Source organism: Rhopalosiphum maidis, chromosome 4 (assembly GCF_003676215.2).
Source record: "Rhopalosiphum maidis isolate BTI-1 chromosome 4, ASM367621v3, whole genome shotgun sequence".
Lineage (NCBI taxonomy): Eukaryota > Metazoa > Arthropoda > Insecta > Hemiptera > Aphididae > Rhopalosiphum > Rhopalosiphum maidis.
In genome coordinates, this window is record NC_040880.1 from 38,033,387 (window position 1) to 38,059,508 (window position 26,122).

Genomic DNA, 26,122 nt, shown 5'->3' on the forward strand with positions numbered 1-26,122 from the left:
TCATTTTGTGTCCAAACGTGTTACGGCCGGTCTGCATCACAGTATCGGTGGTAAAAACTTGTTAGAAATTTTTTTATAAATGTTCTTTATATTTTGACACTGACTTTATTAAGACAGTCAACGGTAATAAAATATGATAGACACGTTTTAAAATATGAAATAAAACAATAAAACATTAAAATTATATATTATTACAATATGTTATATCTTATATAGCTACAATATAATTTATAATTGTCGACTCGACTGTCATTATTAATTGAGCTACAAGAACTCAGATTGATATAGGTACTACGCAAAATAATTCGGATACAACGTATAAAAATCCAAATATTTTATTATTATATATTAAATTGTAAAATAATTAAGTACCCTCAAATACTGTGGATCTCTCTTTATTGGACTTAGAATTTGGCATTGGCACCCGGGGCAATTGACTTGTGAGCCGCACTAAATATGCCACAGTGGCGAATAAACAAGGCAAATTGGAGCGAGTCGTGTTACTTCCAAAATAAGCTAATTTAGTGCCGATCATTTAACTACGAGTGTCATGGTCTTTCCATAGTTCTTCCAAATAATTCGAATGCTGGAATTTGTCTGCCTTATTACAGCAGGTAGCTCACTGTGTGTATTTGCCAGATCACACATAGTTATATTTTGCGTATTTATTGGTTTTTTTGTTTCCTACGTTAAGTCTTGACATTTTTGGTGTTGATGATGGCTGGGGATTGTAAGGTCGTATTGTATTATATGGTTGGATTGACTTTAGTCTTTTAGCGTCAGTGACAGATCTGTGTGCCGTATAGAAATGCCACGTTTATCCACACAAGTCGGCCACATATTTGTCTTCTTAACGTGAATAGAGCGTAGTACTTTAACAGCTAAATGTTGTGTAGCTTTTTTCAACTTTTTTACCCTTTATTTTTAATCTTTCATTTACTCATTTACTTAAGGTATACATAAATGGACTAATGGGTCATGTTTTTAATTATAAAAATATGTCGGTTTGTTTGTTTATCTATACTGCTTATTGTTAACTTTAAAATGAATGTACGTCGAAAGATCTAAAATAGAAAATAGGTAACTAGTAGTAATGAATTTTACAAAAAAAAAAAAACAAGATATTTACATCTGCTTAATACGTGTTTGACAAAAACGATTTTTTTTTAAATATTAATCGTAACAATGCCACAAGGATTTCAGAATATTCTATTATTTTGTTATTATTTCTTATATACAATCAAGTTTAAAAAATAATTAAAAAATAGTAATTACTAAAATGTTAATGAATATAATAATTTAAAATATAGGTAATGTAATACATTATTATATAATTTTATTTAATATCTAATTTTAAATTGTATATAGGTAATACGAATCTACTAACATTGTTCTATTGTTTGTAGGTATTGACTTCAAAGATTGAATGGGTAAAAATATTAATATATGATATACATATAACTACTATATAATAATAATTATTATATGCTACGTTTTCGTATTTTTTTTCGTATTTTCGTATTTTATAACCTGCTATTAATAGAAAAATAAATAATAAAATATTTTTAGAATTAGAATTTAGAGTTTAAACGCCGCTTCCTCTCAGTATTGTTTTTTTAATACAATTATTTATCATCGAATTCCAAATTAATATATTAATTATAGTAAAACTTTTCAATGACGATGCACACGAACCAACATAATTATGCAGCATAGTGACTTCTCTTATGGTTATTTATTTTGTCAACCAACATGTAATTAATATAAAAAAAATAGTTTTATTGTATTTACTTAATATTATAATTTGTTGATACAAAATTCTCGTTTGTTTTATGTTTAATTAGGTGGTTAATTTAATTCAAAATAATAATGATTTGTGAGAAATATTTATTTTTGATTACTTAAGTATTATATTTGTTATTATTTTGTTATTTATTTTGTCAACCAACATGTAATTAATATAAAAAAAATAGTTTTATTGTATTTACTTAATATTATAATTTGTTGATACAAAATTCTCGTTTGTTTTATGTTTAATTAGGTGGTTAATTTAATTCAAAATAATAATGATTTGTGAGAAATATTTATTTTTGATTACTTAAGTATTATATTTGTTCATTGAATCAGTATTATACCGTATAAACGTTTAATATACTCGAAATATCATGTTTTTTATTTCAGTCGATCCAGTTTTTTAGACGAAAAATATACTGCAAAATGCAGTTACTCTGCTTGTTGTTATTTATAGGAGTTGCGCAAGTGAGATATTTTATTATTTTTTAGTGTATTAGATTCTTCCTAATTACGATTTTCTTACAACATACATACAATTTCAAAATAAAATGATTGAATGTTTTAATTCAGATGACAACATAGTTAATAATTTATAAATTTATATTAATATATATATATATATGATTATTACTATTAAGAATAATAAATACAAAAATAATGTTTTAGTTTCATGCATTATTTTGTGGTTTTGTATGATTAAAGAAAACCTACTTCAGTAAAATTTAGATAATGTATAGTGCAAAATAGTTTGTATGCGTGATACGCCAATACCCAAGTACTTACACTAAATGCATTTTTAAAACTTTAAAACTATTCACTAAATTAAATGTGTAAAAATGTACTTATATATATTTTTAGTAGTTATTGCATTTGTATTAAAAAAAGACTATAGTAATGCATTATTATTAGTAGCAAATGATTTGTAAAATAAAAATAAAATGTTTTTAATATTATATAAGAAAGTTGATTATAACGTTTAAGTGTAGGTATAGTGTACACGTTGGTATAACCTTTGTCTAAATCTAGTGCTGTAGCCTGATGAACATTATATGCATCAGGGAAATTTATTATAACATAATATAGTTGGGACTATTCTACGAGTATGAAATAATTCATAAATAATTCTTTTGGGATTCAAATTTTTTCTAGTGTGAATATTTAGATTGTATAATTTGAATCAGATACTTATGGTTTATAGATCTATTGATATTTTAAGATTTTAAAATTTTCTAATTTTCATTTTTTTTTTGGTTACCACAGTATTATGTTTTAATATACATTATGTTATGCAATATTATCCCAAGTAAAATCACAGTATTAATTTTTTTTTTAAAGACATCTAATTATTTTATTCACAGAAGTTCTGTATAGTGTATCGTAACACTACAGTAGGTTTATATTATACATTATACATACTCATATATCTCATAATATAGTAGTTAAAATAGTAAAGCGTTACTTAGAATTATTTTTTTTTCCTATAATTTTATAATCGCAATCAAATTTATTAATCAATATGTATACATTAATATTTCGCATAAATGTAAAAAATGCAAGATGCGTGCTTTACTTCTAGTATATTGCCTGGATTCACTTTTTATTTTATTCATTACGAGTGATAAAGGCTGCCTATTATTATAATATAATAAAATATTTAACTACATATTGTTAAGATCTAATATTTAAAACTATTGAAAATTATATAAAATAATTAAAAATAAATTAATTTAGATATTTAACGGACTAATGATTTAAATTTTTTAGTGTGATGATTCGACTGTATTGCCAACTTCTTATGATAATTTGGGTGTACCAAATGCTGTCGAATATGTATCGCATTATCAATTATCAGTTCAAACATCATATATAACTTCAGTTGAATGTATGTTATCATCAAATAATTATATACAAAGTGGATTTATTGAAATTGATAGTAGCTCAAATGATATTGCAACAAATTTAATAATGACATTTAAAAATAACTTTGGAAGTTTAGAAAATACGATATTCGGCTTACAAAGTGATGTCGATAAAGAATCGAAAGACAAGCTTAATTCTATATTGTACATGACAACCACATATTACCAAAATAAACAGGTAACTGTTACAAAAACAGAAACAATGCTCGGCCAAGTAACAGAAATACAACAAGCGCAATCAATTTTAACGGCAAGACGTTGTGAATCAGAATACATTAACTTTATGAATGACATTACAACGATAAAATCAAATTATAATAGTGGACAGACTAATGCAAATAATATTAATAATAATCAATGGGCTACTCTGGTGAAACAGTATTACGACGCAAGACAAACTGTAGTTAGTAATACGAATGTGTACACATCAATTAGAGATGCGTTTTTGTTTGGTAGTGGAATAAATTTGTGTAAAGGATCTCAAAATACTGATCAATCGTTACTGGTTAGTAAATATTGTTTTTTATTTTTTTAATTCATTTGCTTTATTAATTTAGATGATTTAATAAGTATCTAGAATTCTCGTATTTTTTTTTTTAGGGTATATACAGCACTGATGATTTATCAACGTACTTTGGAAAAAATGATAATTGCGCATCCACATTATTTCATCAGACGGTCACACAAATGTATAAAATTTATAAGAGCTCATTGGCTGTTATTTATTTAAAATCTGTAGTTCATTCAGAAAGTGATTTAGCAATGCGAGTTACGATGTGGCAACAAGTGAATTTAGTTCGAGCGAACTTTGAGTATATGAGTCAAAATATAGACATGTTTATAAAAACAACAAAAACAGACGCTGAATCTACTTATAATGCTAATTCTGAGGAATACAAAAAAATAATGATAACTTTACACACTTGTGTGAATAAAATGCTTATAACGGTTGTTAAATCTACTGAGGTGCATTATAAGCGAGCGTTGAACTTTAATCCCGATGGAAGTATGATTACAACTGATTACAATCAATTTAAAGTTGATACGATTGATACATATTATAAAAATATTCTTTGGAATAATCCTAATGCAGCTCGTTATGATATACGTCTAATTAATGAAAAAGACTGTTCATTACCAACACCAGATATGTGTATACCACAGAATATGTACTCGTTACAAATAAATAAATTAGTTTTTCAAACTTTTATATGTCAAATAAATAATATAAATGCAAAAATAAAAACAACGAAGTGTAATAACTCAACTGTGGATTATTGGATATATGATAAAATCACAATAATAGAATTAAAATGCTCAGTCGTATTTTCAAAGTGTTCAGTGACTGTAAACAAAATTTTTATTATAAATAGTGCCACTTATACATATATTGTAATGACCACGGACAAAACGGACCAAAGTACTCAGACTACTGAAGTTCAAAAAGTTTTAGATCAAACTAAAAATGATGTAGTTGGAACACTATGTGTACATACAAAGGAGTTAACTGAAACGTCTAATACTGTTGAGAATTTTATATATACGAATAGTAATAATAAAAACGCCTCATCAATAATATTTAAACCTAATCAAAATCTCACTCCCAAACCATCAACGCAAGGTACCTCACCGACTTACCCAACCCCTACTTATTCTCCACAACCGGGACCATCAGGAACTACACAGGGCTCACCGACTTACCCAACTCCTACTTATTCTCTACAACCGGGACCATCAGGAACTACACAGGGCTCACCGACTTACCCAACTCCTACTCCTTCTTCACAACCGGGAAGTCCAGGAGGTCCAGGAAGTACTGAAAGTCCAACATACACAGGAAATAATATTAATACCGACATCCAATATACGTTTATAACATCTGATACACAAATAACACAATTTGTACAGAATTATCAAACTTCTGTTGAGGAAAAAATAACGATAAGTTTAAAAAACGTTCAGGAATCAGAAAAAACTGATTACTCGTTAGTAGTAATAAAATCATTGGAAATTAGTCAACAAATATATCAGTGCAATATAGATTATCTTAATTGCATAGTTTCAGATTCATTACAATATATATCTCAACAGACAACTCCTGGTTCTCAAGAGTATACAAATGCATTAATCGTAATATATAGAGATTTAGAGGAAAAAGTGTCAGAACTATCTTCGACGATGGAAATACCATTAAAGAGAACTTTTTATCCGTTAACATCTAATGAATACAATTGTGTGTCTCAATCTGTTGATTACAGTAAATTTGTCAACAATTTTTATCAATATTTTGATGTGAAAATCGAAGAAATATATAATACGCAAAACGATGCTGATTTATTCCTAACAAATAGTATAACACAATTTAATATGATATATAACAAGGTTAACACGGCAGTTCAACAAGCACCGGACGATGCTTACAAAAATTTTTTATTATGCTATTTACAAAAAACTATGACTGTTTATACACAAACAACCAACTATTTTAAAGAACAAATTGTTCAAACACAACAGTTTATTTCTGAAACCGGAGATAACAGCAAAGTTGCGTTTTATAATGAAATAACACAACGGATGAATTCATTTACTGTACTTTACTCTAGTGTTCTTATAAAGTGCTATCAATATTCCATGGACAGTAATTCTATTACAATATATCAATCTGAATATGACGTTATCGTTGTTGATACAACAATAGTAAGTAGTTATACTGAAACCACCTATAGTTAAATTGAATTTGAAGTGCCACCATAAGTATTATAACTAGTTGCTGAAATTTGAAAAATTAGGAGTTTAAACTCGCATTATAAATTATATTATACCATAAATTTATCTCTGTATACATTTTACAAGAAATAGAGTATATTTAAGAATTTATGTTCGGATTAATCGTAAAAAAAGTTGTATCTCAAATATTCATGTTTGTTAATATTTGTAATATTTTTAACATGTATTTACATATATTTATTTGATTGTACAAAGTAAAGTCATTGTGTTAAAATTATTATTATCAGCATTTAAATTTTATAATTTGTTAATAACCATAAAAAGAAAGTTACCTTTTTGGCAATGATTATGTTTAATTACCTACCCATTATAGCATTGAAATGCACACATAAATACAATTATTGTTGTAACAGTTACTGTTCATTTTTCTCTTGTTTATCATTTAATTTATTAAATTAAAAATTTCAAAATATTATTCATGAACCTATCCTTACATCCTTTTACAAATTTAAAAAATATATCTTAATTATTTTGTGCGTTGTTGGTAATAATTTACATGTTATTATATTGTTTTACAAATTTAATTTGATAACATTAATACAAGGTTTATCTTAAGTTATTTTTTCTTGAATTAATTAAAGAAATTAGCATTATGCCACATTATTTTTTATGAATATAAGATTTTTTCGAAATTTGTTAAATTTATAAAAATTTGTAAATTGTTTTATAGCAAAAAATGTATTGATTTTATCATGATATGTTTTTTTGTGGAGAGTACTAGAGTTGTTGATAACAATATAAAATGAATTGATTTTTAAATATGGTGGTAGTTATAGACATAAAATTGGATCTAGTTTGTATTTTGAAGAGGTAATATTTAAGAATGTTCATTATTTATTTTAACAATTGAGAAAAACAAATAAAAATTAAGAAAAACGGGATTTTTCACCCAAATCCTTTTACAACAAAATCAATTTAGAATTGTTGATGTTATTCAAAAATAAAAATGAATAACCGTAGATACTTAAAATGTGAAATTGTGAATATTGTCAAAACCACAAAAAATTTCAAATTATTTTGAAGTTAAAATTTAATGAAAAATTATTTTTGTGTCTAAGTTTTGAATATTGAAAAGCAGTTCATACTGAAATTATGAAATTTAAAAAATGTTGAAGGATAATTATTTTTTATGGATATTTTAAATTCCAACTTCGACAAAATTACTTATTTAAATGATAAATAATGATGTTATAATTATTTTGTTATATTTAAAAAATTTTATTTGTGGAAACATAAAACTTATACGTATATTATATTGCTATGAATTTTACTATAAGCAATAACATTTTTGATTTATTTTAAAGTATTATATGTTTATAGGTACTATGGTTCTATTTTTACTGTTACACGGTATTTTACAAAAATATTTTATTAAATTTTGAGTTAGATATATAAGTTGATACAATACGAAAAAATAATACTAATTAAATATAAATAATATAATAAACCATGTGCAATATTTTTGGAAACAATTGTATAAACCTACCATAATACTAAAAGTAAAATAAATGACTAATAACTATATCTATAATTTTGTTCCTATCCAAACCGCTTGTTAATAATAGAAATTTTATTTGAAATTATATTGAAATTAAAACTAAGTATATAATAATATATACAGTTTATTTTTGACAAAAATTAGTCAATTTATCGTATTTCCAACTAATAGAAAAATGGATAACATTAACAATACAAATATAATTTTGTTAAAATATCAATATACTGACAGACAGCCCCCGCACAGAATTATTTTGCGTTACTACATTATTACAATAATTATTTAATATTAAATTCAAATATATCACATTAATTTCTTTTTTAAAATTAAAAACGCTCATTACTATTTAAAATAATGGGTAAAAAACTAAAATAAAAATACGAATATTTGTTAAAATTTTATAATTATTATGGTTAAATAATGTTTTTTACCTATCATAATTTTTGTTTTTAGTAAAAGTCAAATTTTTGGAAAAATATTTTTTGTCGTGGAAAAAAAATGTTATATTTTTTTGTTTTTTTTCTATATATATTAATCATATATTTTAGATTGTTATTATAAATATGATATTATTGATATTAATAATGAATTAATGGTCTTATATTAAGCTTGACGCTTGTACCATATGATTGTAGAATAATCTATTCTATAATCAATACTTGTACGTTGTTTGTTTGGTAGTAAACTAGTAAAGATATATAATTAGTAATTACTTAATTTATTTTAATACAATGTAATGGTTCAGAAAACTTAAAATGGTTTAATCCTATTATAGGTACTTAAATATTTTACCAATTACTTATGTAAGTACATGGTATGCAAAAGCTATTATGAACTTAGATTAATAAAACATATTTTAATTTGTGCTAAATACTAGACTTTTCTTTACATTTGTACATTATAATATTATACCATTTAAGAGTTATAAATATAAATATTTTAATTTTTAAGACATTATCATGCTTGATAGTTATAGTTTTTTTATAGTACAAATTATAATCAATTAATAGTAGGTAAATACTAAAACAACATTAACCACGGTAATATAGTTATCAGTTAAGACGACCATTCTTATTCGCATTTCTTGTATACATTGTACTTAATTTTTAGAAATGTATTTAAAAATATCTCTAGCTCAGGGGTGCCGAACCTTTTAGGGGTCAATTGCCAAATTTTCCCAGTCAAGGTTTTGAAAATTTTTCACGTGCCCAAAGGAAATTCATTTTTCTAAGGATAAAAATAAAGTTACGGATTTTTTATAGGTACATTATTTTATTAAGTAAGAACACATTTTTTTGGTAATTATTATTTTTTAAATGTATATAATTTGTTTCTTTGAATTTTTTTTTACAATTATAATTAAAACTTTATAAATACCGTTATTTTTAATAATTGCAATTATTTCACGTGCCATTGACATTTGATAAACGTGCCATCTTTGGCACGCGTACCGTAGGTTCGCCACCCCTTCTCTAGCTTATAGTTGTTATGGGAATTACCTGTTTCCGCCAATCTATCTGCTATGGAATAATTATTTTAATATATTCCATATTTTTCGTAAAAAAGAAAAATTTTTATAGTTTACAAATCCTAAATTATATAACAAAAAAATATATATATGAACCATTGACTTTTACTTTATTATTGTATTTATTATAACTATGACAAAATATTATCTATTTATTATTTGCTTTATTAGTTATAAATATATTTTTCAATATTTAATGTCATCATATAAACCCTATACAATTATTTCAAGTTAAAACTTAAGTATACCGTTAAAATTAATACAAATTATTATAATTTTATCATAGCAAGTAGATTGGCGGAAACGGGAATCGAACCTTTTTTAAATTGGAGGAATCGGTCATTTCAAATTTTGGCGGAAACGGTACATGCCCGTTGTTATGTATTTTTTTTTTATATTTTTCAGTGTTTTATTAATATGTTCACTAAAATGTATTAATAAATTGTACCTATTGGGTTTCTCAAATAATAAAAAAAAAAAAATTAAAAAATATTATAGTTATTAATAATATAGTTATAATGTTATATTAGTAAATTGCATTTTTTATTTACTGTTTTATTTGATATATATTTAAATAATCCAAAATTAATTATTTTATACGGCTAAATAATGACCAAGGAATTATTGATATATATATAGAACTATTGAAACTACTAAAAGTGGTAAAATAATTAAACATGCTTTCTGAAGTTCGATTGAAATTTCAAAAAAAATTGTTGACTTTTTAAGTTTCTAGATTAGGCTAGGACTATTTAGGAATCACTTTTTCTATTTAAAATCTTTTACGTCCAAAATAAATACAAATTTAATGTAATTACTAATTACAGGATTTTATTCCTAATTTTTAAAATAATATTTTAATTTTAAGTTTTTACGAAATTGCAAATTATAAATTGATATCCTGAAAAGCTTAGATATTTTGTCAAAGAAATTATACATAAATTAAAAATAAAATTGGAGATTGTGAAGTTTGTATAATTTTATAATTTTCCATTACTTATTAATTCCCATAATTCGTAATGCTAAATCTAAATATATTTTTACTATTGCAGCTAAATAATTCAATTAGAGTGCTACTATTTTTATTTCTTCAGAATGATATTGTTACATTTTTTGTAGCCTTGTTTAAGTTAAACACATAATATTTTAATAATATTACTATGAAAAATGCATACATTATAACATTATGAATCTTTCAATCAGTAAGATCATATGTTCTTCTTTTTAAAAGAATAATGATACAATACATTATTTTAAATACTCAAGTCCAAGTTGAATTAATTAATACGGTGCAGGACAAAGATTGTATGTCTTAAGTTATAAAAGTCAAACACTTAAGGGGTGAGAACTTGACGTTTTGTATAAAATAAAGCAATTTAATTTAAATTAGTTAACATATTTTAATCAATCGTTTAGAGAAAAGATTTTTTAAACTTTTAATTGCTCACCTTGAAATTGGATATTTATGATTTATGTCCGTTTACTCAAGAACCAGATTAATGTCTGGAATAATATAATTTGTACAAGGCAAATTTGAATGTTCAAATAATAACATATAGATCACAATTTAAACAGGAAAAATATATAAAATACACAAAAATCTGTTGTTTTTCGAGCCTTTAAAGTTGATATACATTAAAAATTACACCCTGTATGGTTAAATACATTGATCATTTGTAATTTTCATCGAGTATAAGTTTTTTTATTTGCGTAACCGAATGACGTTAATCACATGTTTTTTGTTATTTGTAGCGTCGTTCAAAACATTTGTTTGTATGGTTGAGAATTATATATTATACATTTAAAAAAAAAAATTTAAAAATGTCAGTCTATACCTATCTGTAATTTATTGGTTGTTAACAACATTTTTATCGAGGTTGATGTCTGTAATTGTTTGTTAATATATTACTCACAGATGATAGTTATATCAAGTGTTTTTAAAGTTGTTATAACCATAAAAAATATAGTATTATAATTAAAGTGGACTATTTCGTTAAATCATTATTTTCTATTATTTTAAGTTATTATCATGAAAAGATTATTTATTATATTTGTTTTAATTTATCTTAATGTAAGTACCTATTTAATATTTTAATTTTTTATTAAATTAAGAAATTATACATAGTGTTAATTAATTGTTTTTCTATTAGGTTCATGACCGACAATGTATGATACCTAGTAATATTCTTGAAGTCGATACTTTTGATGTACCGTCACCTTACGAGTTTTTATGGATAACAACTATGTCATATTGTAATGTTTATTATTTGACTTATAATATGTTTATTCGAGTTGGAGTGCCAGTAAAAAAACCAAATTATTCTAATGATGATATAGCGGCTTTTCTTATACCTGATAATATTGATGATTGGTCAGACGAAACAGTCTTAGACTTGCCATACAAATTTTTAAAATTGAGGGAAGCTTCTCAAATTATCGAAAGTTTTGTTTTTGAAATTAAGGAATATCAAAATGTTACAGGAGCTGAAGATAAAATAACAGGATTAAAAATATGGGAGTCAGTTGAAGATAATTTTGTCAATTTCATGAACAATATTTACATTTTATCAAATCAAGTGAATCAAGTGATATATGAATTGAATATTGAGCAACAAACCGTATATACCACGGACTCTTCAACTATGATGTACTTATACTTAGATATTTTTGATCAAATGGTTGATATAATGTCAGAAAGCATTGTACCATATCAAAATGCATTTAACTTCCTTGAAAAATATAATTCAAAAAATAATGAAGAAGTAAGTATATTAAAATTTATTAGCTACTTTTAGGGTTGGGAAATATCAAAGATATAATTGATCTTGTATATTGTATAATTTTAAAGTATCAAGTATTATGCATCATAATACATTTTATACTAGCATCACGTATTTTATTTTTCAATAAGATAAAAGATAAGTGCTATTATTATACACTTGTATTGAATAATACTAAGAAATTTGAATTCGATTTATAGTACACTCAAAACGTAAAACAAATGTAACAATATTGTGGTAATTTTTTTTTTTTGTGTCTTTATTCTTAATATTATAATTAAATAATTTCATCATGGATATTTGAGTTGAATATTTTTGCGAAAAATTGTCTAGACGCAATCAAGTCGAAATTAAAGATAACGAAAAAAAAATACCACACAATGTTATAACTTATAAGATATTTTTAAAATTATGATTTTAAAGGTTTTTATGTATAGACAGTATACTAGGTATGGTATATAAGAGTTTAATAGTTAATACAAATTCAACTCTACCTACTTATATGCTTATGATACATTTAAACTTATAAATCATTTTTATAAAATTTATTCAACATATTTATCAAAAATTATTAATTCCTAACTTAACTTATCCCGATAAACTAGAAAAAAAAAACCAAAAATAAATTAAATTAAAATATTTTGTATAGATGCTTTGTACTTATATTGTCATCCGACATTATTTGTAAATATAATATAAATCAACAATAAATTACAACAATTGTAAAAGAAAAAGATACAACAAATAGTTCAATTTTTGCTTCATTTTTATATTTTCAATGTTATTTATATATAAATCAGTAAGGTTAATGATTAAAGGTAACATTGTAGTTGATAGAAATAATTAAAAAGAATAAAAATAAAATAATAAAATAATTAATATTCATTAACAATTTTTTTATATATACAGAAAAATATTAAGCAAGAATTGAAAAACGAAAATAATCTAAATTCACAAGAATATACTCGAGTAAAGTTGGTTGAAGTATATGATTTGTATATAAAAGCATTAAGAATATTTTACAATTCGATTGAAATACAATTTTCTGGATTACATTTTATAACATGGTATGACTTAAATTCATCAAAGAGTATTTTTGATTATAAAGCATCACAACTTTTAACATATATTATAAAATTAAAAGAATATGTTCAAGAAGCGTATAAATATAATAAGGCAACTATACCAAAATTAACATCAAAAATTCATGAGTATGTTATTACAAATTTGTATAATATTGTTAGATTAATAAAATCACCTCTACAAAAATTTTTAAAAAATGAAGATTTAATTAAATATGATGTATTATTAAATTCTATGAACGATGACACAATATTGATAAATGAATTATTAAATTCTAAACAAAAAGTTTTGCCTATTGAACGAATTCAAAATATTCAATTAAATTGGAAAGATAGCAATTTAGAAATTATTGCTAGGGACATATTAAATAAATATAATTCATCATTATGTGATACTAATGTTAATCATAACACAAAACTGATGTATTGGGTAGAACAAATGTCAATTGACGAACAAAAAAGTAATATGCTCGAATCATCAATTTATGCGATGATAATAATAAAAAATTTAGAAAATGTTGTTCTGTCCTATATTGAAAATAATTCTGATGTAAACAAAGAAGAAATTATTAAAAATCTTATAGAAGATGTGGATCAAAAATTAAATGCCATTTATAAATACACTATATATTCAATTACAGACAACAATGAAAATATAATACCTGATTTATGGATCTATATACAAAATCAAGAAAATAATATTTTTAATATATTAGATTGGTTAAATAAAAATGTTTCTAAACTAAACCTCCCATATTGGCCAAACGATGTGGGATGTAATGAAATTTATATAAAAAATATAATACAATTGGCATCTGTATCTTCATACATGCTATATGATGTAACGCTAACAAGTATGCATCGGGCATTGGAAAAAAATGAAATTGATAATGAAATAGAAGAGTTCAACGCTTTGTTTATATTAGAAGATCTTGAACGTACTAAACAGATTTATAAAAATGTAATACAAAATATTAAAAATCTTGCAAGAATCAATACGTTGTACATAAAATCAAATAATTTATTAAGCCAAAATTTAAAAGACAAAGCAATAAAAGAGTTAGCTAAATCTATAAAGTATAAAATATTTGCAATAACTGAGTTACTAAAACCAGCCTTTAGAAAAACAGAATATTACAATCTAGTAGAACCAGAAGATAAACAGGAATATTCAGAACATTTTAATAATATGCAAAAAATATTCTTCAGTTATTTTGGAAAGACAATTGATTTAAAGAATAAAAATGAAACTGCAATTGACCTGATAAAAAATAACGAACATGAAATAATATCGATCTATAATAAACTCCGATATAAAAATAAAAAAATAAAAAATAAACATAGATATATAAGGCTACTAAAATATAATATGATAACAGTGAAACGAATGTATCGTAACATAATAAACCAATTAAAAAAAATAACCGAAGTCAATAACAACCTAAACTTGAAAAATAACCAACAAGAAATAAAAAAAAGGCTAATAATTACAATTGCACTTATCATGGAAGATTTCATAAGATTTGATTCATATATAGATGTACAAGATCAAACAACTCCATTATATGATGGACAAAACAGATACACGATATCAGGAATAGATTTAGAAAAGCAAAATATATTCATTGATTATACAAATATATACAGAAAAAAAAAGAAAACAGAATATAAACAAATACCGGATAAAACTGAAAAAATCAAAATGACCATACCAACAAGTATAGAAATAGAAAATATAAAACACGAGAACATAGAAATAATTATGCCGGGAGAACAAGATAAGAAAGATACAATTACCATAACCAAAAACATCAAATCACACGAATCGTCTGATGAAAGTATTTCGACAGATCGAGGATACGAGAAGACTATTAAAACTACATCAATAAAATATAAAAAAACAAAATATGATACTGATGAACAAACATCAGAAGAAAACGACAAATCTGGTGAGATACCAAAATCACCTACCAAAATTGAATCACATGAAAAGGAAATAAATGGAATAAACACTCAACAAAAAATAACTAGATCAACCAATAATATTGATTTAACAAATATAGAGAATAAAAATGAAATAAATTCAAATTCATTCATGTCAACTATATCATCCATGGTATCCGAAAAGGATTCAGATGTATCTGATACACCAGATAAAATACCTAATATAATTGTTGATCAGAAAAATACAGTTAAAAGTACCGTAATGGAAATTTCATCTAATTCACCTGGTTCATCCGCTGAGAGAACGTCATCAGAAAAACGCTTTGAAAGCACTGTACAATCAACTTCAATAAAATCAACAACAATAACTGATCAAGATTTAGATACTGTTATTAAACCCGATATGAATAATAGAATAAATATTTCTCCTCAAAAACCTACAATACCTGATGATATTGATTTATCGGATCTTCAAGATGAAAAAACAATAATTACAAGTTCATTTATGTCAACAGCAACAACTACAATTAATAAACAAGATACAGATGAAGATATTAAGCCCGACATGATGTCTCCCTCTAATGTTAATGCTAAAAACATAAAAACTAATGGAATAAATATTTCTCCTAAAACACCTACAATACCTGTTGATATTGATTTATCGAATCTTCAAGATGATAAAACAATAACTACGAGTTCATTTAAGTCAACAGCAACAACCACAATAATCCAACAAGACGCAGATGAAGATATAACACCCGACATGATGTCTCCCTCTAATGTTAATGCTAAAAACATAAAATCTAATGGAATAAATATTTCTCCTACAAAACCTACAATACCTGTTGATATTGATTTATCGGATCTTCAAGATGATAAGACAATAACTACAAGTTCATTTAAGTCAACAGCAACAACCACAATAATCCAACAAGACGCAGATGAAGATATAACACCCGACATGATGTCTCCCTCTAATGTTAATGATAAAAACATAAAATCTAATGAAATAAATATTTCTCCTAAAACACCTACAATACCTGTTGATATTGATTTATCGGATCTTCAAGATGAAAAAACAAGAACTACAAGTTCATTTATGTCAACAGCAACAACTACAATTAATAAACAAGATACAGATGAAGATATTAAGCCCGATATGATGTCTCCCTCTAATGTTAATGCTAAAAACATAAAATCTAATGGAATAAATATTTCTCCTACAAAACCTACAATACCTGTTGATATTGATTTATCGGATCTTCAAGATGATAAGACAATAACTACAAGTTCATTTAAGTCAACAGCAACAACCACAATAATCCAACAAGACGCAGATGAAGATATAACACCCGACATGATGTCTCCCTCTAATGTTAATGCTAAAAACATAAAATCTAATGGAATAAATATTTCTCCTACAAAACCTACAATACCTGTTGATATTGATTTATCGGATCTTCAAGATGATAAGACAATAACTACAAGTTCATTTAAGTCAACAGCAACAACCACAATAATCCAACAAGACGCAGATGAAGATATAACACCCGACATGATGTCTCCCTCTAATGTTAATGCTAGAAACATAAAATCCAATGGAATCAATTTTTCTCCTAATAATCCTACAGTGACTGACGAATTTGATTTATCGGATCTTCAAGATGAAAAAACAATAACTACAAGTTCATTTATGTCAACAGCAACAACTACAATTAACAAACAAGATACAGATGAAGATATTAAGCCCGACATGATGTCTCCCTCTAATGTTAATGCTAAAAATATAAAATCTAATGGAATAAATATTTCTCCTAAAACACCTACAATACCTGTTGATATTGATTTATCGAATCTTCAAGATGATAAAACAATAACTTCAAGTTCATTTAAGTCAACAGCAACAACCACAATAATCCAACAAGACGCAGATGAAGATATAACACCCGACATGATGTCTCCCTCTAATGTTAATGCAAGAAACATAAAATCCAATGGAATCAATTTTTCTCCTAATAATCCTACAGTGACTGACGAATTTGATTTATCGGATCTTCAAGATGAAAAAACAATAACTACAAGTTCATTTATGTCAACAGCAACAACTACAATTAACAAACAAGATACAGATGAAGATATAACACCCGACATGATGTCTCCCTCTAATGTTAATGCTAAAAACATAAAATCTAATGGAATAAATATTTCTCCTAAAACACCTACAATACCTGTTGATATTGATTTATCGGATCTTCAAGATGATAAGACAATAACTACAAGTTCATTTAAGTCAACAGCAACAACCACAATAATCCAACAAGACGCAGATGAAGATATAACACCCGACATGATGTCTCCCTCTAATGTTAATGCTAAAAACATAAAATCTAATGAAATAAACATTTCTCCTAAAAAACCTACAATACCTGTTGATATTGATTTATCGGATCTTCAAGATGATAAAACAATAACTACAAGTTCATTTAAGTCAACAGCAACAACCACAATAATCCAACAAGACGCAGATGAAGATATAACACCCGACATGATGTCTCCCTCTAATGTTAATGCTAGAAACATAAAATCCAATGGAATCAATTTTTCTCCTAATAATCCTACAGTGACTGACGAATTTGATTTATCGGATCTTCAAGATGAAAAAACAATAACTACAAGTTCATTTATGTCAACAGCAACAACTACAATTAACAAACAAGATACAGATGAAGATATTAAGCCCGACATGATGTCTCCCTCTAATGTTAATGCTAAAAATATAAAATCTAATGGAATAAATATTTCTCCTAAAACACCTACAATACCTGTTGATATTGATTTATCGAATCTTCAAGATGATAAAACAATAACTACAAGTTCATTTAAGTCAACAGCAACAACCACAATAATCCAACAAGACGCAGATGAAGATATAACACCCGACATGATGTCTCCCTCTAATGTTAATGCTAGAAACATAAAATCCAATGGAATCAATTTTTCTCCTAATAATCCTACAGTGACTGACGAATTTGATTTATCGGATCTTCAAGATGAAAAAACAATAACTACAAGTTCATTTATGTCAACAGCAACAACTACAATTAACAAACAAGATACAGATGAAGATATTAAGCCCGACATGATGTCTCCCTCTAATGTTAATGCTAAAAATATAAAATCTAATGGAATAAATATTTCTCCTAAAACACCTACAATACCTGTTGATATTGATTTATCGAATCTTCAAGATGATAAAACAATAACTACAAGTTCATTTAAGTCAACAGCAACAACCACAATAATCCAACAAGACGCAGATGAAGATATAACACCCGACATGATGTCTCCCTCTAATGTTAATGCTAAAAACATAAAATCTAATGGAATAAATATTTCTCCTACAAAACCTACAATACCTGTTGATATTGATTTATCGGATCTTCAAGATGATAAGACAATAACTACAAGTTCATTTAAGTCAACAGCAACAACCACAATAATCCAACAAGACGCAGATGAAGATATAACACCCGACATGATGTCTCCCTCTAATGTTAATGCTAAAAACATAAAATCTAATGAAATAAACATTTCTCCTAAAAAACCTACAATACCTGTTGATATTGATTTATCGGATCTTCAAGATGATAAAACAATAACTACAAGTTCATTTAAGTCAACAGCAACAACCACAATAATCCAACAAGACGCAGATGAAGATATAACACCCGACATGATGTCTCCCTCTAATGTTAATGCTAGAAACATAAAATCCAATGGAATCAATTTTTCTCCTAATAATCCTACAGTGACTGACGAATTTGATTTATCGGATCTTCAAGATGAAAAAACAATAACTACAAGTTCATTTATGTCAACAGCAACAACTACAATTAACAAACAAGATACAGATGAAGATATTAAGCCCGACATGATGTCTCCCTCTAATGTTAATGCTAAAAATATAAAATCTAATGGAATAAATATTTCTCCTAAAACACCTACAATACCTGTTGATATTGATTTATCGGATCTTCAAGTTGATAAGACAATAACTACAAGTTCATTTAAGTCAACAGCAACAACCACAATAATCCAACAAGACGCAGATGAAGATATAACACCCGACATGATGTCTCCCTCTAATGTTAATGCTAGAAACATAAAATCCAATGGAATCAATTTTTCTCCTAATAATCCTACAGTGACTGACGAATTTGATTTATCGGATCTTCAAGATGAAAAAACAATAACTACAAGTTCATTTATGTCAACAGCAACAACTACAATTAACAAACAAGATACAGATGAAGATATTAAGCCCGACATGATGTCTCCCTCTAATGTTAATGCTAAAAATATAAAATCTAATGGAATAAATATTTCTCCTAAAACACCTACAATACCTGTTGATATTGATTTATCGAATCTTCAAGATGATAAAACAATAACTACAAGTTCATTTAAGTCAACAGCAACAACCACAATAATCCAACAAGACGCAGATGAAGATATAACACCCGACATGATGTCTCCCTCTAATGTTAATGCTAAAAACATAAAATCTAATGGAATAAATATTTCTCCTACAAAACCTACAATACCTGTTGATATTGATTTATCGGATCTTCAAGATGATAAGACAATAACTACAAGTTCATTTAAGTCAACAGCAACAACCACAATAATCCAACAAGACGCAGATGAAGATATAACACCCGACATGATGTCTCCCTCTAATGTTAATGCTGAAAACATAAAATCTAATGAAATAAACATTTCTCCTAAAAAACCTACAATACCTGTTGATATTGATTTATCGGATCTTCAAGATGATAAAACAATAACTACAAGTTCATTTAAGTCAACAGCAACAACCACAATAATCCAACAAGACGCAGATGAAGATATAACACCCGACATGATGTCTCCCTCTAATGTTAATGCTAAAAACATAAAATCTAATGGAATAAATATTTCTCCTACAAAACCTACAATACCTGTTGATTTTGATTTATCGGATCTTCAAGATGATAAAACAATAACTACAAGTTCATTTAAGTCAACAGCAACAACCACAATAATCCAACAAGACGCAGATGAAGATATAACACCCGACATGATGTCTCCCTCTAATGTTAATGCTACAAACATAAAATCCAATGGAATCAATTTTTCTCCTAATAATCCTACAGTGACTGACGAATTTGATTTATCGGATCTTCAAGATGAAAAAACAATAACTACAAGTTCATTTATGTCAACAGCAACAACTACAATTAACAAACAAGATACAGATGAAGATATTAAGCCCGACATGATGTCTCCCTCTAATGTTAATGCTAAAAATATAAAATCTAATGGAATAAATATTTCTCCTAAAACACCTACAATACCTGTTGATATTGATTTATCGAATCTTCAAGATGATAAAACAATAACTACAAGTTCATTTAAGTCAACAGCAACAACCACAATAATCCAACAAGACGCAGATGAAGATATAACACCCGACTTGATGTCTCCCTCTAATGTTAATGCTAAAAACATAAAATCTAATGGAATAAATATTTCTCCTACAAAACCTACAATACCTGTTGATATTGATTTATCGGATCTTCAAGATGATAAGACAATAACTACAAGTTCATTTAAGTCAACGGCAACAACCACAATAATCCAACAAGACGCAGATGAAGATATAACACCCGACATGATGTCTCCCTCTAATGTTAATGCTAAAAACATAAAATCTAATGAAATAAATATTTCTCCTAAAAAACCTACAATACCTGTTGATATTGATTTATCGGATCTTCAAGATGATAAAACAATAACTACAAGTTCATTTAAGTCAACAGCAACAACCACAATAATCCAACAAGACGCAGATGAAGATATAACACCCGACATGATGTCTCCCTCTAATGTTAATGCTAGAAACATAAAATCCAATGGAATCAATTTTTCTCCTAATAATCCTACAGTGACTGACGAATTTGATTTATCGGATCTTCAAGATGAAAAAACAATAACTACAAGTTCATTTATGTCAACAGCAACAACTACAATTAACAAACAAGATACAGATGAAGATATAACACCCGACTTGATGTCTCCCTCTAATGTTAATGCTAAAAACATAAAATCTAATGGAATAAATATTTCTCCTACAAAACCTACAATACCTGTTGATATTGATTTATCGGATCTTCAAGATGATAAGACAATAACTACAAGTTCATTTAAGTCAACAGCAACAACCACAATAATCCAACAAGACGCAGATGAAGATATAACACCCGACATGATGTCTCCCTCTAATGTTAATGCTAAAAACATAAAATCTAATGAAATAAACATTTCTCCTAAAAAACCTACAATACCTGTTGATATTGATTTATCGGATCTTCAAGATGATAAAACAATAACTACAAGTTCATTTAAGTCAACAGCAACAACCACAATAATCCAACAAGACGCAGATGAAGATATAACACCCGACATGATGTCTCCCTCTAATGTTAATGCTAGAAACATAAAATCCAATGGAATCAATTTTTCTCCTAATAATCCTACAGTGACTGACGAATTTGATTTATCGGATCTTCAAGATGAAAAAACAATAACTACAAGTTCATTTATGTCAACAGCAACAACTACAATTAACAAACAAGATACAGATGAAGATATTAAGCCCGACATGATGTCTCCCTCTAATGTTAATGCTAAAAACATAAAATCTAATGGAATAAATATTTCTCCTAAAAAACCTACAATACCTGTTGATATTGATTTATCGGATCTTCAAGATGATAAAACAATAACTACAGGTACATTTAAGTCAACAGCAACAACCACAATAATCCAACAAGACGCAGATGAAGATATAACACCCGACTTGATGTCTCCCTCTAATGTTAATGCTAAAAACATAAAATCTAATGGAATAAATATTTCTCCTACAAAACCTACAATACCTGTTGATATTGATTTATCGGATCTTCAAGATGATAAGACAATAACTACAAGTTCATTTAAGTCAACAGCAACAACCACAATAATCCAACAAGACGCAGATGAAGATATAACACCCGACATGATGTCTCCCTCTAATGTTAATGCTAAAAACATAAAATCTAATGAAATAAATATTTCTCCTAAAAAACCTACAATACCTGTTGATATTGATTTATCGGATCTTCAAGATGATAAAACAATAACTACAAGTTCATTTAAGTCAACAGCAACAACCACAATAATCCAACAAGACGCAGATGAAGATATAACACCCGACATGATGTCTCCCTCTAATGTTAATGCTAAAAACATAAAATCTAATGAAATAAATATTTCTCCTAAAAAACCTACAATACCTGTTGATATTGATTTATCGGATCTTCAAGATGATAAAACAATAACTACAAGTTCATTTAAGTCAACAGCAACAACCACAATAATCCAACAAGACGCAGATGAAGATATAACACCCGACATGATGTCTCCCTCTAATGTTAATGCTAGAAACATAAAATCCAATGGAATCAATTTTTCTCCTACAAAACCTACAATACCTGTTGATATTGATTTATCGGATCTTCAAGATGATAAGACAATAACTACAAGTTCATTTAAGTCAACAGCAACAACCACAATAATCCAACAAGACGCAGATGAAGATATAACACCCGACATGATGTCTCCCTCTAATGTTAATGCTAGAAACATAAAATCCAATGGAATCAATTTTTCTCCTAATAATCCTACAGTGACTGACGAATTTGATTTATCGGATCTTCAAGATGAAAAAACAATAACTACAAGTTCATTTATGTCAACAGCAACAACTACAATTAACAAACAAGATACAGATGAAGATATTAAGCCCGACATGATGTCTCCCTCTAATGTTAATGCTAAAAACATAAAATCTAATGGAATAAATATTTCTCCTAAAAAACCTACAATACCTGTTGATATTGATTTATCGGATCTTCAAGATGATAAAACAATAACTACAGGTACATTTAAGTCAACAGCAACAACCACAATAATCCAACAAGACGCAGATGAAGATATAACACCCGACATGATGTCTCCGTCTAATGTTAATGCTAGAAACATAAAATCCAATGGAATCAATTTTTCTCCTAATAATCCTACAGTGACTGACGAATTTGATTTATCGGATCTTCAAGATGATAAAACAATAACTACAAGTTCATTTATGTCAACAGCCACAACTACAATTAACAAACAAGATACAGATGAAGATATTAAGCCCGACATTATGTCTCCCTCTAATGTTAATGCTAGAAACATAAAATCCGATGGAATCAATTTTTCTCCTAAAAAACCTTCAATACCTGTTGATATTGATTTATCGGATCTTCAAGATGATAAAACAATAACTACTAGTTCATTTAAGTCAACAGCAACAACTACAATTAACAAGGAAGATACAGTTGAAGATATTACACTCGACATGATATCTCCCTCTAATGTTAATGCTAAAAACATAAAATCCAATGGAATCAATTTTTCTCCTAAAAATCCTACAGTGACTGACGAAATTGATTTGCTGGATCTTCAAGATGAAAATACAATAACTACAAGCTCATTTATGTCAACAGCAACAACTACAATTAACAAACAAGATACAGATGAAGATATTAAGCCCGACATGATGTCTCCCTCTAATGTTAATGCTAAAAACATAAAATCTAATGGAATAAATATTTCTCCTAAAAAACCTACAATACCTGTTGATATTGATTTATCGGATCTTCAAGATGATAAAACAATAACTACAAGTTCATTTAAGTCAACAGCAACAACCACAATAATCCAAAAAGACAAAGATGAAGATATTACAGCCGACATGATGTCTCCCTCTAATGTTAATGCTAAAAACATAAAATCTAATGGAATAAATATTTCTCCTAAAAAACCTACAATACCTGTTGATATTGATTTATCGGATCTTCAAGATGATAAAACAATAACTACAAGTTCATTTAAGTCAACAGCAACAACCACAATAATCCAAAAAGACAAAGATGAAGATATTACAGCCGACATGATGTCTCCCTCTAATGTTAAGGCTAAAAACATAAAATCTAATGGAATAAATATTTCTCCTAATAAACCTTCAATACCTGTTGATATTGATTTATCGGATCTTCAAGATGAAAATACAATAACTACAAGTTCATTTAAGTCAACAGCAACAACTACAATTAACAAGGAAGATACAGTTGAAGATATTACACTCGACATGATATCTCCCTCTAATGTTAATGCTAAAAACATAAAATCCAATGGAATCAATTTTTCTCCTAAAAATCCTACAGTGACTGACGAAATTGATTTGCTGGATCTTCAAGATGAAAATACAATAACTACAAGTTCATTTATGTCAACAGCAACAACTACAATTAACAAGGAAGATACAGTTGAAGATATTACACTCGACATGATATCTCCCTCTAATGTTAATGCTAAAAACATAAAATCCAATGGAATCAATTTTTCTCCTAAAAATCCTACAGTGACTGACGAAATTGATTTATTGGATCTTCAAGATGAAAATTCAATATTATCAAGTTCAGTTGGTTCATCTATTTCATCTATGGTATCCGAAAAGTTTTCTGATGTTTCTAATACTCCAGATCAAATATCTTATAATAATGTTGATCAGAAAAGTACGGTTATAAGTACCGTAATGGAAACTTCTTCCAATTCACCTGGTTCATCCATCGAGAGTATTTTATCAGATTAACTCTATGAAAGTAGTATAGAATTAATTCATTTTTTTCAACAACCATATTCAATGATTTCGTGTTAGTGTCTGATGTTTTACCTGCTATTATTTCTCGATCTTATGTTGGTTCCACATAAATAATATGTAACGGAATATAAATTTCATTAAATAATTCTAGTGCATTTGGTTATATAATAATAATTACAGTACATTATTGGTAACTATTTGTATTTCGTATTTTAAGTTAATTTTTATATTTACGTTGTTTTTTTTTTATTCATTAATATATAATTTACTTGTCAATTTATAGTATTTGATTTTAGTTTTTTGTTTTTAATATTATCATATCATATCCATTTTACTTTTATTGTTTTATAATAACAATAATGTTAAGTTATGTTTTTATTTATATATTTTGTATCGATTAAATCTTTTTCGTGGTTTGTTATTTCAAGCTTAATGTTTTTCATGATTTTAGGTTGTTTTCTTCATTGCTTTCATACCTACATATTTAATTTATTTTAAATTTTATTTAATTTAGGTATGTTATTTTATTTTGTTATTTAATTATTTTTACTTGTTATTCCTATTATTAATTATTATAAATAGTTTTTACTTTTATTGTTTGATTAATAAATATATTTTTAAATGTTTATCATAATAAATTGTATATTTTAATTTTGACTTTTTATTAGAAATTTGATTGCTTTATTTTGTTAATTACATATTTTTTTTTGTAGATTTGTATAATAATTATGATTCAAATTTTGTATAGGTTTTTTATATAATAAGTGGTTATTTGATATTTTTAATTGAATTCAATTTGAATGCTTTTATTTTTATTTTGAGTTCAAGTTATTCTCATGGTAATAGTAATAAATTACAATTTTTAATAATCGTATTGGTTTGTAGTGTTTGTACTATCTTAACTTAATTCAAATCTTTGTTTTGTTTTTTGTTAATTACTTAATGTTTATGTTAAATTAATTTCAACGTAAAATCTATGCAGTGTCGCATTTAGGTTTTT

At 26.6% G+C, this 26,122-nt stretch overlaps 3 protein-coding genes across 3 annotated transcripts; all 3 read left to right on the top strand.

The window, feature by feature from the left end:
• The first annotated feature begins 2,133 nt into the window (after positions 1 to 2,133).
• LOC113549457 lies at positions 2,134 to 6,611 on the top strand. The gene is made up of 3 exons (XM_026950767.1): positions 2,134 to 2,259; positions 3,559 to 4,218; positions 4,314 to 6,611. The coding sequence occupies exons 1-3, from the start codon at positions 2,218 to 2,220 to the stop codon at positions 6,441 to 6,443; spliced, it is 2,832 nt and encodes a 943-aa protein (XP_026806568.1). The 5' UTR covers positions 2,134 to 2,217; the 3' UTR covers positions 6,444 to 6,611.
• A 4,935-nt stretch (positions 6,612 to 11,546) lies between these two features.
• Positions 11,547 to 14,039, top strand: LOC113549018. The gene is made up of 4 exons (XM_026950163.1): positions 11,547 to 11,597; positions 11,677 to 12,288; positions 13,216 to 13,517; positions 14,030 to 14,039. The coding sequence occupies exons 1-4, from the start codon at positions 11,556 to 11,558 to the stop codon at positions 14,037 to 14,039; spliced, it is 966 nt and encodes a 321-aa protein (XP_026805964.1). The 5' UTR covers positions 11,547 to 11,555.
• A 159-nt stretch (positions 14,040 to 14,198) lies between these two features.
• Positions 14,199 to 25,296, top strand: LOC113550003. The gene is made up of 2 exons (XM_026951572.1): positions 14,199 to 16,298; positions 16,497 to 25,296. The coding sequence occupies exons 1-2, from the start codon at positions 14,218 to 14,220 to the stop codon at positions 25,111 to 25,113; spliced, it is 10,698 nt and encodes a 3,565-aa protein (XP_026807373.1). The 5' UTR covers positions 14,199 to 14,217; the 3' UTR covers positions 25,114 to 25,296.
• Positions 25,297 to 26,122: the final 826 nt, after the last annotated feature.

Coding starts and splice junctions, on each gene's coding strand:
- LOC113549457 (XM_026950767.1), top strand. CDS start 2,218: ATGCAGTTACTCTGCTTGTTGTTATTTATAGGAGTTGCGCAA. Junction 2,260..3,558: donor TATTTATAGGAGTTGCGCAA/GTGAGATATTTT, acceptor TAAATTTTTTAG/TGTGATGATTCGACTGTATT. Junction 4,219..4,313: donor ATACTGATCAATCGTTACTG/GTTAGTAAATAT, acceptor TTTTTTTTTTAG/GGTATATACAGCACTGATGA.
- LOC113549018 (XM_026950163.1), top strand. CDS start 11,556: ATGAAAAGATTATTTATTATATTTGTTTTAATTTATCTTAAT. Junction 11,598..11,676: donor TTGTTTTAATTTATCTTAAT/GTAAGTACCTAT, acceptor TTTTTCTATTAG/GTTCATGACCGACAATGTAT. Junction 12,289..13,215: donor ATTCAAAAAATAATGAAGAA/GTAAGTATATTA, acceptor TTATATATACAG/AAAAATATTAAGCAAGAATT.
- LOC113550003 (XM_026951572.1), top strand. CDS start 14,218: ATGCTATATGATGTAACGCTAACAAGTATGCATCGGGCATTGGAAAAA. Junction 16,299..16,496: donor GATATAACACCCGACATGAT/GTCTCCCTCTAA, acceptor GCCCGATATGAT/GTCTCCCTCTAATGTTAATG.